Here is an 18,026-nt window from a genome sequence, read left to right on the forward strand (position 1 = left end):
GAACGTCTGTTACATTGACGGGTTGGAAATTGGGCCAAAAACCACAGTACCAGTATGTCCTTAAGAATCTAGCGTGGCTCTTTCAGAGAGAGAGGCAGAGAGACAAAAATAAACAATTTCGGATGGATGACGAACAGGACAGAGACAGAAGGGAGTTCTCAAATTGACATTGCAAGTTTAATACAGTACGTATAGTGAGGAGGCTACTTCATGTTTTTTGCAGACAACAGTCTCTCGTGGCCAAAACTACTCATAGCCTCGAAACACCTACGCAAACTGTGAGGCTAGAGGGAAAATAAGCCAGCGAGGGAGAAGCCCGGCCCAACCCGAACATAGTGATTGACATTGTAGGCCCAACTTGGGCCAAAATTGATGTCAGGCTGAAGATTTTACCTCTATTATAGAATACACACGGGGCCTTCAAACACAGACGGGTTACTTTACTTTTGGGTTGGAACTAGTACTTAACATCCATCCATCCTGACCTCTCATCTTTGTTGATCTGGTCCCCGAAGCCGACTGTGTCCACGATGGTGAGTTTGAGGTGGACATTGCTCTCCTGCAGGTCATATGTTCTAGGGCGCAAGTAGACGCCATTCTGGTAATGGCTTGCCTCCTCGTTCTCAAACATGGTGTTGAAGAGCGTGTTCATTAGCGTGGATTTGCCAATGCCCGTCTCCCCTGGCGACGTTCGGAAGGAATATGAGGGAAATCGATAAGTCGGCTTTTAAAAAACACTCTTACGTTCATGCACAGTATTAAAACTTTAATGTTATGTCTAATACTACTTATTGTAATTGATAATATTGCATGACTGGACAATTTATTGTACCGTATTTTACACAATATAAGGCGCACCTGATCATAAGGCTCACACCCAAAATAAGTCTAGTGGTGTGTATATATATATATATATATATATATATATGGTGCACCGGACTATAAGGAGCATAGAATTAGAACTATGGTAAGGGCTAGGGATGCATAAAAAATAAGTACCATATTTGTGCATTGATTGATCAGTATCTTTAATCAAACTTATCAAAAATTGCAAATTGCAAAAATTAAATGCAAAAGGGCATCAAACCCAATTGCAGCGGGGAGAGCACCTGATTCTATTCACTATTAGGGATACAGACAAACACAAAAAGGCATGTTTAATGTCATCCTCACACTTAATTTTTAGTCACAGTGCCATGTTATTATTGGATGGGCTGTGAGAATATTGTCAGACATTAAACCAGTCATTAGTACAGAAACGTTTGGGGACCAATGAAATACAGAATTGTATTGCCAAATCACAAAAAGTCTGTACTGAATGAAGGGAAAGGTATTGTGGGAAGTAATTTGGTTGTCCCGAAAAACAAATAAAAAGGACTGCTTTCAACATTTGTATCTGGTCCCGTGACTAAAAAGAGTATGATAATGAGATAAGACCCATTGCCTTTTCCCGTGTCATTTATGTCCCTCTAATGGCCTGGTGGTGAGTGTTTGGTGCTCTTATTGTCGCTTTCCTGGTTCAATCCCCGTTGCTACCATTGTGGTTAGTGATAAATATCGACTGATCCTCTAGCCCTAATTTGATAATTCACCAGTTCTGTATGCAGTTCCAATTATTTTTTGGCACACAAGGCGCCCCAGATAATAAAGAGGAGGTTAAAGTTTTTGGCCAATTTCGTTTTTTTGCATGCACCTTATAGTCTATATTTCTCAGATATTCACAATTACAACTATTCATTTTTATTTTTGGAGAGTTTGAAATGTTAGAGGGCATTTAAATGCACCAGGAAGCTTGCTGAATGCTCAGGAGATTTATGCCCTTACTAGTGACTACTTGCTAACGCCAGATATGTTATTGTATTATCAAACAGTTTCTAAGCATCAAAATTAACGCTAGTAATTTTCGTCCATATGAGCACTAGTTGAGTAAGCAGCACAAAAAGCGCAGTTAGCCGCTAGCTTTGGTGACTAGCGACAGAGTTGCGGAACTGACTCTAGCATTAGCAACACTTTACACATGAGCAAACATTATGTTTGACGAATAAAGTCAGATTTTAATTTTTTTTTAAAAACTGGATTCCTTCATTATCCATTGCTTTTAGAGAAAATTTAAAAGGAAACTGTATTGTTTAATGCAACTGAAAACTGAGTACAACAAAGCAGAAGGAAGAATACAAACTACAGAGACGCAAAGTGACCAAATCACGCCATTTTCTTCTCATTCTTTTGAAATACTTATTTATTTATGGTACCCGTGGAAGCAAAATTGTTGACCAACATGATTCGGAATCTACGAGCATGTTAAAAAAAATGCCTGTTGATATGTTTCATGCATTTTTGCTTACTATTTAAATCATATTGGGTTTTTTTTGAACAACTGAAGTTTATTTTACCACAATGAAGTGCTAAATAAAGCCCAATGTCCCTAGACTTCAAGCATGTATTTAAAAAATTGGATTCCTAAATAATCTAATGTTTAAAATACATTTTTTTAATAAAATCTCACTGATTTAAAGGGACTCTTTGTAATATTTGACCACTAAATTTTGCTGTAGAGAGAGACTTCTTAGTACTCTGTGCTTCAGTTATCGCTGGTTCAGCCAGTGGGGGCTTTAATCAGATCGCCCCTCCCTCCAAACCAAAACAAAACATCGTTCTGGGTTTCAATTTGTTTTCTCTCTTTTTCTCTTTCTCTCACTCCGTCTCAGTCAGCAAATCGCAGTTCTCTGATCAAATTACCAAACCCTAACTCCCCGCAAATAAAACCATGAACTCATTTAAAATAGATACCAAGTTACATTTTGGAATTTCAAATTAGCATAAAATTTCATTTTACTTTTTTTATTAGCTCAAAATAAGCATTGCGAGTAAAAATCTTTGTTGAATACGTGCGGCCATGCGTTTTTCAGAACAACCAAATTACCTCCCACAATACCTTTCTCGACTTTGAGAGTCAAAAATACAATACTGTATTTCAATGGTCCCCAACGTTTCTGCACCACGGACCGGTTGATTGTCTGACAATATTCTTGCAGCCCAGCCGAATAATAACATCAACAACTTGGTACTGTGATTGAGAAAAGTGTGATGATGATATAGAATCTGGTGCCTTTTTGTGCTTGTCTGTATCCCTTAAAATTGAGTCTGTTGGATAGGATCTGGTGCTATCCCATCTGCTATCTCGGTTCAACGCCATTTTGCATCTAATTTTTCAATAGCGATTAGCGATAAATTTCAACTGATTAAGCAATGCACAAATACCTTTTTTTTTGTGCAACCCTAGCCGTTACTGTAATTCTAATTCTGTGCACCCTATAGTCCGGTGCGCCTTTTATATAAAAAACTATATCACAAAAGACTCATTTTTAGTGGCGAGCCTTATAATCTGATGTGCCTACAGTGAGAAAAATACAGTAAATGTGTCAACCGTCAGTCCATCTATTGCTTATTATTCAAATCAATATTATTTAATTTTTTAATGAATTACATTTCATTTAATACATATTGTCCCTTAAAGGTGCAACTTATTACTCACCTACGCATAGGATGTTGAAGCAAAAACCCTGCGTGACCGATTTGCTGACCAGTTGGTCGGGGAGGCTGTCGAATCCAACATGGCCGCCGAGATTGAGGCTGCGCTTCTCCTCGTTCTGTAGATAGCACACAAAAAAAGAAGTATGTAAGGAAAGAAAAATAATTCTGCATGAAAGCGGCTACAGACTCAGCGCTGCTCGTTTGGTCCTGCAACCTCACGGCCGCATTCCTGAAAGATGATGTCAAGGCACGTTTCGGCAGACGGAGGTTGCGTCCTTCTCGTAAGAATCGGAGAACTGTTTTTATTGGCTAGAACTTGAATGGCGAGTATTTGGATTTTGGTAGGTGGCAAAGGGTTTATGAAAGGAAGCGGGGACTGGAATGAAGAGTCAGAGGTCATCCGTCCCTGAGGAAACAACCGTGCTATGGGGAAGGACAACAGGAAATGTCTGCAGGGAGGAGTCACAGGTGGCTTCCCATGAATTAGTGCGGAAATTCAAGGCAAGGGTTGTGTCCCTCCAGCAAAAAAAAAAAAAAAAAATATTAATATATATATATATATATATATATAAATATATATATACATATATATCTATAAAGTAATCCCTCGTTTATCAAACGGGTTGCATTAAAAAAAGAACCTGTCAAGTAGAAACCCTTAATTTTTTACAACGATTATCCAATACTGAAACCAAATAAACCCTTTTCACAGGCTCAAATAAGAAAGTATTGTATCAACCAGGGGTAACTAACCCAGTCCTCAAGAGCTGTTGGAGGTTTCTTTTCTCCAACTCAGGGGATGCAAATGTTCTTTTTGTTAGCAAGCTGTGTGGGAGCTTGATACTAATCCAGGTGAATGAAATTACCTGTATTGGAGCAGAAAAAACTCCAAAAACATGCCGTACATGCGGCTCTCGAGGACCGGTTAGCCAGATTATACTATAAACGTATTGAAAAAAATGCTTTACAACTACTGTACCATCAAATAATAATAACCTATTAGAATACAAAACACAATGCACGTTAAGGCTGCAGGATTAATCGAAATCTATTTGATATCGCAATGTGACTCATCAAGATTTGGTTGTTGTAAGACACTGCGTTAATTTTCAAGGAATCATAGTTATTGGATTGTGTTTGGCCTACAAGAGGGGCGCTACACAAGACTTGCTGGCTTCTTTTCTATAATTGGGACTATCTCAAGCAACGATTATTTTTTTTTTTAAATGCACGCTAATAAGATTGTCCGTGTATTTTGGATTATTTGCATGTTAGAGAAGCCTGCCAGACTCTTGAAGCTCATCCTTCAATAATAAGTTAAACTTAACTTTATTTATCTTTTTAGAGCATATTATTTTTTTAAATGTTTATTTTTTAGTACAGAACAATACAGGTTACTTATACAAGCCTTAAGCATACTTATATAAACCTTAAACATACAAAATATAGCAATGAAGCAGCTTAAGTAAGTAGGGAAGTGTATGTACTCCCAAAAAATAGCACAAAAAAAATATCAATTTCCTTTTAAAAATCGAAAATCGCATCGAGATTGCAACACTGGTATAAAAAATTGCAATGCAAGGAAAGTAAACGGCAAACCCGCCTCAAGACGTTTTCACTTAACCATTTGGAATCAAATGTTTTTTAGCCCCTCTTCAGCTATCCAACTGCCTAAGTTTGTGCTAAATAAAATATGTATCGTAGGCAGCCAGCAAAAGTAACAGGGTGTCAAAGGCATGACCTGAGTCCAGACACCATTCAGGGTTGAATAAACACGTGATGGATAACCAGACACGACAAAAGCAAAAGGAAGAACCGATGTGTGACCACGGGTGGCCAGCACCTTAAATGGAGAAGATGTTTAAAAGTGCTTTCCCAGAAACCACTTTCAGTTATTTGTCTCACCTCTGAAGAAAACAACATGTTCTGTAGGGTCACAGTCCATTAATGACAACCCTTTAGGTCCTCTGTTGTGTCATTGCTCAACTTCCCACAGCTGACATCATTTTGTTCTTGTTGAGAACGCTAATTATTTCCTTGTCGTGTGTGGTCTGAAACCATTTAAAAGCCAGTGAAAACATTTCCTCTTTACGTTGATTACATAAGCAGCAATTACTTTTCCGGGGCTTACTCCGTCTCTGAGTGATGTGGCTGCTTAGCGGGGTGGAAAACGAGGCTCGGTCGCACCGCAACAGGAGCAGCGTGAGGTGTTAAAAACAGATGTGGAATCTGGTGAGGTGGGGGAGGCTTCTGGAGACCCTCAGGACATCATTGAAAACATGTGAGGGTTTTGCTTTTTCTCTAAATTTTAATTCATTACGGTGACGTGGAGGTTTCTGTCGTCATTCGTCAATCACATGACTCCAAAATGCCTTCTACGTGATGTGTGTCTTCTTCAGAAAGAAAGCATTACTTCAAATCTGCGAGATGTTCTTTGGATCTTAAAATGGGTGCTACTGTAATCCCCCATTTACGGAGTTTCACACGGACCGAAAACCCGTTATATGCGAAAAAGTGCTTTCTTTTCTGGCGTTTCAGGTTGAAGCCAAAGGCTGACAATAACTTGGGATGCTAATTATATCAAGCATATGAACAAATCTTTTATCAATAAATCAATCTTTTCAAATCCATTTGTAAATGATCACATTTTTGAATCACGATTTATACAGTATATTACCATTGCTGAGATGTTTTTTTCTGTTCCCATCCTTCTCACCTTTACTCTCTAACAACAGTATAATGAGTAAAACCTGAGAAAAAAATGGGCATTTTCTCTGGAAAAATATCAAATGGGGTTGGACATGCACCAAGAGCGATTGTTGATTTGGGTAACAATTTTTGCAGCAAAAAAATGTAACCTCAAATACTAAATACTATTTTAATAATATTTTTTTCTTGTGTTTGTGATATTTGGTCCAAGGAGAACCAAGCATACTGTGAGGCTGTTATATAAGGAAAAGCCCTAGAACGTAGTCACCATCTCGGGCGCTCGCTGACCCTGAAGACCATTGTCCCCCCGCCCGCATGCAATCTGGAATTATCATCACTGACAACTCAAGGCGAAAGACAGTCGAGTCATGTGTTGCCGCATGAGGCTTATGTGGTCTGCACAGCCATTTGTTTTGCTGCAAAGACTCGTTCAAGGACTTCATTATTTAACATGTCGGAGGGGGTCAGCGCTGATGTAGGGCCAACATGCCACACGTGCCCCAAGGCCAACTTGTCAAAGTCAATGTCGTGAATGAGGAACCACAAGAGTTCAAATCTATGAATAGGAGAGAGCAAAGGTTCTTCAAACTGCAGATTTTTCAAGATAGAAATTGTTAAGCTTAAAACACACTTCTATTCTATAGCATATGAATAACCTCTATCTTATGTTGACAATATCTGTTTGTTAAACTATTTGTTATTGCAACATCTGTTGCAGCCTGGTCATCCTGGAAAAGGGATTACTTCATGTGTGGTCCTTTCTCAAGGTTTCTTCATTTTACTCATGTTGAGGTTTTTGAGTTTTCCCTTGCCCTCATGAAGGTTTTAGATCAGGGTAAAGTGTAATAATAGTCTGTGGTTTGCAATAATCTGTGGTCTAAGCAGCCCTTTGAGACTTCCTGTGATTAAGGGCAATACAAATAACCTTGACTTGACGCGACTCTTGGGAACTTTGATTCCATTGAGAATTTACATTTCCTATAAGAATTGATGTACAATTAGATAGATAGATAGATAGATAGATACTTTAATAACATTGCTAAAAATTAAAAATAGGTTGGGCAGAGAGTGAGAGAGCGAGTGAGTGAGAAATAAAAAAAAAAAGAGTCAAAGAGAGTAAGATAAAGCAAAAGAGTAAGAAAGAGGGAGAGAAAGAGAAAGCAAGAGAGAGAGTAAGAAGAAAAAGGGAAATAGAAAGTGAGAAAAAGAAAGCAACAAAGTAATAAATATAGAAAGAGGGAAAAAGAGAGAGAGAAAGAGCAAAGGAGAAAAGGGAGAAGAGACAATGACCGAGAAAATATAAAGAACTAGAAGGAGAAAAGAAAAAAATTAAACAAAAATAAATTTAAAAAAAAAAAAAAAAACACACACAAATAAATTTAAAAAATGCTTGAATATTAAAAATTGTTTACAGTTTGTTCTTCAGTTTTGTGTTTCTCATGAAAATCGATGATTTTCCTGGAAAAAAAATGATCACTTTCCTCCTTATTTTACTACAATTCCGGGATACAAATCACACTTCAAACTTGTTTCCAAATATCCCCGGCGGCCTTCTTTTTTTTCTTTATGCATTGACCCGCTTAGAACACCAATCAATAATAGAAAATAACATTTGCGGTGTAACTGGCACCATTGATCTCATCTCGTGACCTAGAAAATTTGACACCCGACATTTGTGCGTTCGCAATGGTGGAACGTGTTACTGGAACGCAATTTCTTTTCTCTGTAACTAGTACAGTAACGCGTTATCGATAACATTTTGTAACTCAAATGTCGTTACAACATAGTGCGTTCCTCTTTGACGTTTTAAAAGCAGAATTTCTCTTGCGATTTGGCTTTTTCTCAGTTGCTCATGAATTGAGGTGTGTGGGGAGGGGGCATGGCTTATACAGGAACCACGATATCGATGGGACTAACATGAGCACAGAATTTACCAAAAGAGTGCTGACATTTTGGTCGTTTTATTTGTTGAATTATTTTTGCAATACATTATGCCTGGAGGAAAAAAAGAAGACTTTTTAGACAAGAAAGGGAAAAGTACATCTTCGAAAGAACAGAAATAAGCTACAAATTTGCAGGTGTATCCAATAACCCAGTGCACGTTATAGGCGGGAAAATATGGCAACTATAAATGAAAATGCATCATTACAATAAATTGCAACAGGAACATTTATAGTTTCATGAAAATGTTTATATTGTATGCATATGTTTTATTTTCAACATTTCTTTGCATGTCTCTGTGTAGTTGACGTCCTGTTATGTTGGGGGGGAAGTAGTGATTTTTACATTGTACAGACGCTTACCTAATTACGAAGTTGCTTCAGTGCTATATTTTCTATGTTTAAGGTTTATATAAGTATGTTTTAGGCTTGTATAAGTAATCTATATTGTTTTGTACCAAAAGAATAATAATTTCATAAAGTATGCCCTATAAAGATAAATAAAGTTGAGTTTAACTTACTCTAGGAAGATGCGCTTCAAAATGCAAATTTTGTCAGTATTGCACAAACCCTTACATATTTATTATTCAGCCAGTATCAACCATCAACATGATATCTACCAGAAATAATTTTGTCACGCGAAGCTATCGACGTGACTCATCGCCTTCGATCGGCGCCGGGTGACCAAACCCCCCAATTCCAACCCTTAATGCCGAGCACCAAGCAGGGAGGCAATGGGTACCAATGTTGTAAGTCTTAGGTATGACTCGGCCGAAGCTTGAACCAGCGACCTCCCAGTCTCGGAGCGGGCCCCCTACCATCTAGGCTACCGAACTGGTTTACGATACCAACTGTATGTAACATCCTACATGCCATCATTTCTTTGTGTAAATATTGTGTAAATTATAACTATAACCTGATCCTCCTTGTTTTACAACCTTATCTTCTCTGTTCCTTATCTTCTTGGTTTCTTTACCTCACTGTGAATGTGTGATACTGGAGTGGCATGCCCAATTTTGTTGTCACAATATGTTAATCCATTTGTAACAATGACAATAAAGGTATAATCTATTCTATTCTAAAAGGTGCTCCTCCATGGTAAAAAGTGGCCGAAAAAAAGGGTTCCGACCATTTTCTCAACCGCATTCAAGCCTTCTTATTCCACTTTCATTTCAAAAGAAACTGCTCGCCTCTTCTTTACACTTTACACTAATCATATTGAATGGATTCACAAGATATTAAACAATTTAAAAATCAAAGTTCTTAGCGCTACACAAATACATGATTTGAATCGACAAAATGGATTTGGATATGCATATTAGTTTGCAAGCTCTGAAGATTGCACGAGCCAAGAAATATAAAGGCTTCTCCATTTTCACTGGTTGCTGTACACGTTTTCTTCTATTAATTTTACGATGTGGCTATTTGTAATCAGTTTAATGGGTTTGGCTTTAATGTGAGTGGATACGGTAATTTGTAACTGGTTACTTCAAGAGTAACCCACTGCTTTTGGGTGTCAGTAATCTGGGGGGTAAACCAATTACTTTTCAAATGAAGTAACTCGTAACTACTTTTTTTTTTTTCAGTAACGTGCCCAACAGAAATTCGTTCAATGCGCTGTGGCTTAGTTCTGCAAAAGCCAGGAAGTAAGTCGGGCCCCAGCTGTGTGGCGGCCCGTGTTGGCCTGCTGCTCTGCATTCTCAGCATTTTTACCCCCGTAATCAATGCCCCAATTTTATAGTCCAAAAGCTCAAAAAAACCCACACTGCTTTTGGTCGGGTTGCTTTCTTTTTTGAAGGAAACAAGGAGTAGCCCAGAGCTTCTTCCTTAATCCTTTTATCCTTAAAACTCAGTCCTGCCTACTGTCAAATTTACAATGTGCGTTTGGAATTTAAAGAAGCCTCCAACTAATATAACATTTTATTAAACTAGGTTTTAAAAATAGGGGGTGCATCTATCCATTGGGTTATTAATCACTCGAATTTCCTCATTTTAGAAGATTGTTGACCGGCAGGGGCAGGATCAGGCCTAGAAAATACAGCCCATACGACCCAGGACTGCTGGTATTAAAGCCCTACCCAGCCAGAGTTAGACCAATTAATTTGTAGGACCAAGCCCGAGTGATTTTAAGCTCGCCCTCGCAGTTTTCTGTAAGTGTAGCATGAAAATAGTGAAAGGAAGAAAAGGCCTCTTTTAAATACAGTCCAAAGGCCAACTCGAACCCCCAAAAAGATGAAAAATAGAAGAGTTTTTTTCGAGCTCATCTAAGAAATGCTCGTACATGGACGTGCCGCAGAGGAAGCTTGATGATGACTTAAGCCAGAAGATAACGTCAGAGCATAGAACATTTCAAATTTCCAGACAGCACTTTTATATAACAAGTATTCCTTAATTAAGCTTTTTTTCTGCAAGAGATATGAAATGCCAAGAAAAAACACTTGAGTAAAATAAGAGGTAACATCGAAGATGTGTTAAAAAAAGTATGAAGAATAACAAACCACTAAAATCACTGTTACAATACGCAGAAAAAGCTCATAAAATGAGAACACAAATACTAAGAAGATTTAATAATCAAATGTAAATAGAAAAGAAACAGGAACGCAGTAACTATGTGGTCCTTGGGGTTAAATTGAATAATTCTGGAGTCGCGTTAATTCTGTAACACATGTAATACATTTCTAAGAGAAGCACAAGCATCTGATTATGGTCAGCAGGAGCAAAAGCATGGAGATAGTTTAGTTTGTTTTTGAAAATATTTTTCTTTATTAAATAAATGTGTTGTTTTTTTATGTTTAGTTTAACATGTATTACAAAAAATGAGAGAGAGAGAGACAAGCAAGGCGAATGTAATCATTTACATTTAACCCCTTAACATTCCTGTACAATTTGCCAAAAATCCCCAAATATGTTAATTTATCACAGTGTCAGCGTTTCCAAAAGTGGTCATTTGGAGATTTAGGAGACTTTACTAACTTAAAACCTTGTAAAATTTGTATTTTACTTTGGACAATTTTTTAAACATCGTGATAGAGTTGTAAATGTTAAACTTCTCTGTCCAAAAATCAAATCAATGATTGTGCTATAATGGTGCGTAAAAATGAAGCACAAATTGCTTTGCGCACATTTAATTCCAGCTCTGATATGTATACACATCGGAAAATGTATACATTTACGTTGGAAATGTTATTGGCTAACCAATGTGTTAATCATCATTTGAATCAGTTACTACTGGCTGAATATATTTGGACCTATTGAAGGCAATTTCCGTTTTATCAAACTGGCTCGTATAGGCTAATGTGGGCTGTGGACACTGAAAAAAGCCTGCTATTGGCCGAGAAAGGTGTCAATCAAAAGGGGAGAGGCTAACTACCATATTGGGAATAATTTTACCAGTCTGTTTATTTTTAAAGGGAGTTTCAGAGTGAAACGAACAGAACGTCAAACTAAGTAGACACGCTTTTAGGCGGATTTCTATTTATCTGTCGGCATTATCCTGTGTTTTGAATTTTATGGATTGGTTGTTGATGTAACAAAGCCATTTTCGCGGACATTCAAAAAATTTGATGACAGCCAGAGGGCGTAATTGGTAATTTACGCCGGATTCATTGTTTTCGAGTATCTGAGATGAGTTTATCTTAAATCACTAGAGTCTAAAATTTCCAATGCTATGTGGCATGGCCTGCAGAACGGTAAGGGGTTAGGCCAGACCTGTTAAGGGGTTAGACCAGACCTGGACCAACATTGAGGTCAGGCTCGGACTCCGGCTTAAGAGCTTACCTCTGGTGATCGGTCTTTACAAAACACTACTGATCTAATCTCACTCGTCTTTAGTCTGAAAAAGTAAGCCTTTGTACTCTCAATTTTGAGGGTTTTCACTTCTATTTGAGAAACCAACAGAAGACCCTAGGTAAGCCTCCCCCAGCTTACGATGTATTCACATTACAATGTAGAAAGCAATATTTTTCGCCCCCTGGCTAAATTTTCCTCACCATACAACATCAAAAGCTTTCGCGGCGTTTGTCCGTATGTACAGTTATGTCTCCAAGATGCCTGTCTGCTATTGGTCGATGTAATTAGGGATGCGGATCTTCTATTGGCTTGCCATGGTGCTATGCAGATGCTGATATGCTATTGGCTAAAATACTTCCCCCAATGCCTTTCTCTTCGGTTCAGAATCTCAACGATCTTGAATATGTTTAGCTATGGGTCCCATGACTTGCAGTGATGCTAAAAGGGAGACGCAAGAAGATGAAAACTATAGAGACGAAGATTAAGATGATAAAAGAAATATGAAAAGGCACATGGATTGTTAGCTTTGCTAAGTTGTATAGTTATAACCAATCGACTATCAGTACAAGTATTAAAAATAAGGGGGCTATTAAATATGGAAAACTTACAAGAGCATGACAATACTCACAAGTGCAATTTTTAAAAATCAGTATACAGTTTTATTCACTAGCCCCGTCTCCGCATCCACCCACTACCTCACTGTACCAAAACAAATCACGTCACATCTGAGGTAAACAGTTTCATTTTATGTATGTATAATTACTTATTTATACACACTAACTAATCCCATAAACATATATTATTATAAAAGTAATGGTAAGTTACTTTATACAGTACCATTTTGTTATTTTAATGTTTAACTGTGGTACTGGAGGTTCAGAAGCTGTAAGCTTCTCACCTTAAGTTTTTTCATCCCCCACTATACGATCCCCACCCCGATTGGATTAACGTCGTATCCTGGGGGTCTGCTGTATTCCAAAGCATACGTTCACTCCATTGGATCGTTTCAGTGAGCATAAACGTAACATATGCAAAAAAATCAGCAGGCCCTCAAGCAACCCAAATAAATTATATTAGTTCCATAAATCACCCACGCATTTGCCAAAATTGTGGTTGATTTATGACCACCAAGTATTTGAAATATTCAGATACATTCTTGTCTTTCAAGGGACATGTCGTCAGTACTCAAGTGTGGATGTAGTTTAATTGGGAAAAAACAGAAATGCATAATGTATTTTTTTTTTAATAATACAAATTAGTTACAGTTTCTGGCACACTTTAGTAGCATTTTACATGCTAGCTAGCTTACATTTGTCATGGATTCCAAATGCAGCAGATGTATTTAAACACCCACACGTGGGGGGGATTATAATGAAAACCTGATACATATATTGGTGAAAGTTGTGTATTATTTAAAAATGAAAATAAAAGAATAAAATAAACAGCTTCTCCAGAGCACCTCCACCGTGTTTGGTCCGAGTCGCCCCACATTGGCGGCTCCTAAGGCGGGGGAGAGGCTTAACCACAAGCCGCTAACACTTTCAACCGACTAGTTGTCTTTCCCCTCTTCCCTCGTTTGACTTCGGATAAAGGAAAAAGACGCCACATTGGTTGTGACTTACCGAGAAAACGTCCACGTCCGTGGCAGCCATGGTTAAGAAGATACGGCTTCCGAAGCGGAGCTAGAAGTGAGAAGGGAGAAGGGGGGAGGAAGCGTCAGAGGGGAGCTGCCCTCGTCTCTCTCTAGTGCTGCCGAGATAGAAAGTGGAAGCGAGAGGATTCACTCTTGTGTCATTCTCGCGTCGCTTGAGCGGGTTTCCGAACGCCACTTCTGCTTTTAATGAATAATAACAATAACAATAACCAGGGTTGGGTGGGGTTACTTTAACTGAATTACTTTCAATTACTTTTGGATTATTCCAATACCAAATATGCTAATAAAAGACAAAAGAAACTAAATATGAATAAAATGACTACATTTTGTGCAGGCTTGGGGAGTAACGGAATACATGGAACGGCAAGCTGTTTGGATTTATTTTCATTTTGTTTCTGGCGCATTTTATGTTAGTTTTGCTGGAGATCAAAGAGATCAAAGCCAGGAGAGAAAGCTTACCACGTGTTGTGAGTCATCATTTTGTTCATATTTAGTTTATTTTGTCTTTTATTAGCATATTTGGTATTGGAGTAATCCAAAAGTAATTGAAAGTAATCAAGTTAAAGTAACCCTACCCAACCCTGACAACAACAATAACAATAACAACAATAATAATAAAAAATTGTATTTTGAAGCGCCTTTCAGGACACCCAGGGTCGCTGTTGTTAGGAAATAAATATTAAACTGCACCGTTTACCAAATTGTTCGAATTAGTTATCTGACTCCATTAACCAAACACAACATACATTCTGTCCTAACAAGGTGTGCTTGTTTCTTTATGGGAAAATATGGACAAGAGACCGGCATTTCCACACGGGGGCAGATTTAATTTCTTAAAGTATTTAACAAAGTGAACTCCATCGAATTACCCGAGTTAGTGTCGCACAAGTCTTCAATGAGCCTCTTTTCTCTCTATTCTCCCTCGATCCTCTTAAGTTCTTCTCTCGACCCACGTCTCTCCGCCAGCTGGTGTGCCGGCTCCTCCCATGGGCGGGCCAGGAAAAGCCCGCACATCGCCCCACCATCATGGGGAAGAGCGTCTCGATGTCTGGACCCCGAGCATTCCTGCATCACGAAGGCCCCTCTTGCGTCGGGAAGCGCTGATTATCATATCAGCCCTTCGTCCCAGTTCCTGCTGTTTTCTGTAAACATCATCCTCCACTAGGTTGCAATGACCTGCCCCACAGCTCAGCCAGTGAATATCTTTTGCATTTAAATGGAATTTGTATTTGATCGTACAAAGTCCCTTATAGTCAAATGTATAAAACCCTTCACTGTACATATGAATAAGACACAACAATAGCCAATAAAACATATTAGAGTTAAAAGGGGCAGTGTGTGAGGCATTAAATCAAGAATAGGCAAGTCTGAAGAGGTGAGTTTTGAATCGGGATTTGAAAATGGACAGGGTCGCAGAATTTCTTAGGTCAGGCGGCATTAAGTTCCAGAGCCGGGGGGCAGAGCGGCTGAAAGCTCCGCTCCCCATGGAGCTGAGGCGGGCAGGGGGTGTAGTGAGATGGAGGGAGGAAGTTGATCTGAGGGTGCGGGATAGCGTGGCAATGTGAAGGAGGTCAGAGAGGTAGGGAGGGGCAAGGTTATGAATGGCCATGTAGGTGTAGAGCAGGATTTTGTAGTTGATTCTATGGTAGATTGGGAGCCAGTGGGGTTGCTGAGGACAGAGGTGATGTGATGGCAAGAAGGGGCTTGAATGAGTTTTTTATAACACTACGGCGGGAGTCTCCAACCTTTATCAAGCCGAGAGCTACTTTTTTTACTAATTAGCGAAAAGGACACCCAGTTTGATATACATCCCTACAACTTGTCATGATATTACTATGTTGTTTCTATGTTACTACTATGTTTTTAGGTTAAATAGACTCAGTCAACCACCAAAACAACCATTTCACTAGAAAATCTCAATAAACCAGCACTGGTCAGCTATTTTCAGAAAAAGTCTGCAGACACCTCAGCTGTCTTTAGGGGACACCCTGGTGCCTGTGAGCACCACTTTGGAGACCCTTGTCAATCTTATCATAGCGAAATCCTGCATTAATACATGCAAATTCACGAGTAGAAAAAACATTTTGTTGCCTTCCATTGATAAGTGAAACATCACATGATATCCATAGAGCTTTCCCAGACCTGGAAGGCCAATAAAACGAATAATATTTGCAAACATTTTAGCATTTTTTTGTAACTTTCAGTTTCCCATCTGGCATGTTTCATCGTTTTTTTATATTTTCTTTATTGGTATTTTGGTTTGTTGTACAGTTTGAATGAATTGTTTACGCAACATTGTTGTTGATGTTTGTATGGTAATGTATATGTGAATGTTCAATAAATTAAGGTACATAGATAAATAACACTGGATAGGACACGCCCCCTTCAGCAGCGTGCCTACTGAAAGGCTAAGCTAGTCGGGTCAAATTACTCTTCCAGTACATGTGCATGGAGCCCCAAATAATTAAAAAAAGACTGCTGGCTCATAGTGCGGCCTATGGGTGCACTCAACGCCATTCCATAGAGTCCCAGCAAACTAGGATTAACTTCTTATCTGTAAAAATGTTTTTGGCGTCGATCATTTTTCATTATCTAATCTTATTGAGAACTTCAGGAGCTACTCGGCTATTCCTAAGCTAAGATATTGACAAGAAGAAAAAAAATCTTGTATAACTGTCCTCTTTCAGTATTAATAGAACCGTTTTATAATTTTAACCTTTCAAGTAACTGTAATCCTGTTGCCATGGTAGCCCAAGTGTGCCATAATTCAATTAGTAAAATGGAAATTTCTAAAATAAATACAGCCCTCAAACGAACAATCAATTCATAAAAACGGCGTTATAATAAAAAAATGCCTCTAGCAAAATATTTTTACTGAAATGTTCTAATATTCAAATTTTACATTATTGTCCTGGTTCTATTTAAAATAAATATTTTTTAACAAATTACTTTTTATGTAAGGCCATTTTTGTTGGTTGAATATTTGTTTAAAGGGTATTTTTTTCATTAATTGTTTATTTTATTAATTGAATTATGGCACTCTTGGGCTTCCAAATGTAGCGATGCATCTGCACTAGTAAAAGGGAAACCTCATTTTTGTTTCGCCCCAAAACAATAGACTGGGTAAGCACACCCTCTAGCGACGCATTTTATAACTGCACTACATTACTACATTATATACAGTTTACGGTAGTCACTTCAATAGACATCAGACTTGACGTATAACTTCCTTTAACCTTGTGATTTTTAATTTGGTAAGTTACTATATGTGGTAATAAATATGATTGTGTGTACATATATGGTTATTTATTTACCTTAATTTGAGAAATAAAAATAAAATATTGTTGAAAAAAGGTTACACGAGTTTTTTTTATCCTTTAAATGTCCTCAACAGTTATGTTGAAATGTAATTTTTTTTTTCAATGAGTTTTGAATAAGGTGTTAGCATTTAAATGCAGTTGTGTGTAACTTGTATAATTGTTCATAAACTGTTTCAATGAATTGTTTATTTTTTGGAGTTTTTACTCAAGGTTTTTTTTTCGTCTTTTTATCAATTTTAACTATTCATCTGTGATAACAGCACGTTTTTCTATTGACAAAACAAAGTTACCAGCGCGAAAAATGTAAAATGGGCAAGTTAAGATTTATTTTCAATGTACGTTCATTGCCGTAACGGGAACTTTGACCCGACCAATGTGGCTGCCACGTAGGCTTGTTAGCGAGCTGCTACAGCCCCGTGACGTATCCTGTGGGTAATACTGCTAAGAGGATAAAAGGGGCAACAAGAAAATTCACTCTTCTGTTGCTTGACTTTACACGCTCAACTTCCGCCTTTAAGAAACACAAGTTTTATTGGAAGAAAGGGAAAGGGTTGCGCCCACGATCCGGTGATTGCTGGACGCAGGGAGCAGGTCGCTCAGAACGCGGAAGCGGATCTTCCATGGCGAGCGATGGCGGTAACAGAAAAACGGGTCAGTAGCCGGGACAGGAGAGCAAAAACGTGGTCGTAAGCGAGTTGTAAGCCAGGAAAGGAGAGTAGAGGTGGTCATGATCAAAAACGGGTCGAAGCCGGGGAACAGACGGGAGCAAAAAAACAGGTGGGAGTCAGGGTCGAAAAAAGGCTTGCCTAATGTTAACTGAGGTTCGCAGACGGACTGAAAAACGGGGACAGATGGGAGAGGGCATGAATAGGGACAGGGAGCCAATCAGAGTCCGAGGCAGTTGGCGCCAAAGGAGCGGACACAGGTGCCTCACATCGGTAATCCTTACAAAATATGCTGAAAGAAAGGTTTGTGTTGATTGTTTGGTTAGTAAAATGAACTTGTTTACACAATTAAGCATAGTCTCTCTTGTGTTTGTTAAATTTATTATCACTTCAGAAGGGGAATTGTCATAATCAA

General features: G+C 38.4%; 1 protein-coding gene across 3 annotated transcripts in view; it reads right to left on the bottom strand.

Annotated features, from left to right (window-relative positions):
• Nucleotides 1-13,741, bottom strand: part of septin8a (septin 8a) — a 45,206-nt gene extending 31,465 nt beyond the window's left edge. For 2 of the 3 annotated variants that reach the window (XM_088321660.1, XM_088321661.1), the window contains exons 1-3: nt 13,595-13,741; nt 3,536-3,650; nt 486-681 (exon numbers count right to left, since the gene is read on the bottom strand). In XM_088321660.1, the coding sequence (XP_088177786.1) occupies nt 486-681; nt 3,536-3,650; nt 13,595-13,624 (341 nt within the window). In that variant the 5' untranslated portion in view covers nt 13,625-13,741. The remainder of the gene's footprint in view (nt 1-485; nt 682-3,535; nt 3,651-13,594) is intronic. The other variant, XM_088321662.1, reaches the window with a different exon arrangement.
• Between the last annotated feature and the right edge of the window lie 4,285 nt (nt 13,742-18,026).

The sequence above is a fragment of the Urocampus carinirostris genome, chromosome 17 (assembly GCF_059441175.1).
Source record: "Urocampus carinirostris isolate Australia breed hairy pipefish chromosome 17, RoL_Ucar_1.0, whole genome shotgun sequence".
NCBI lineage: Eukaryota > Metazoa > Chordata > Actinopteri > Syngnathiformes > Syngnathidae > Urocampus > Urocampus carinirostris.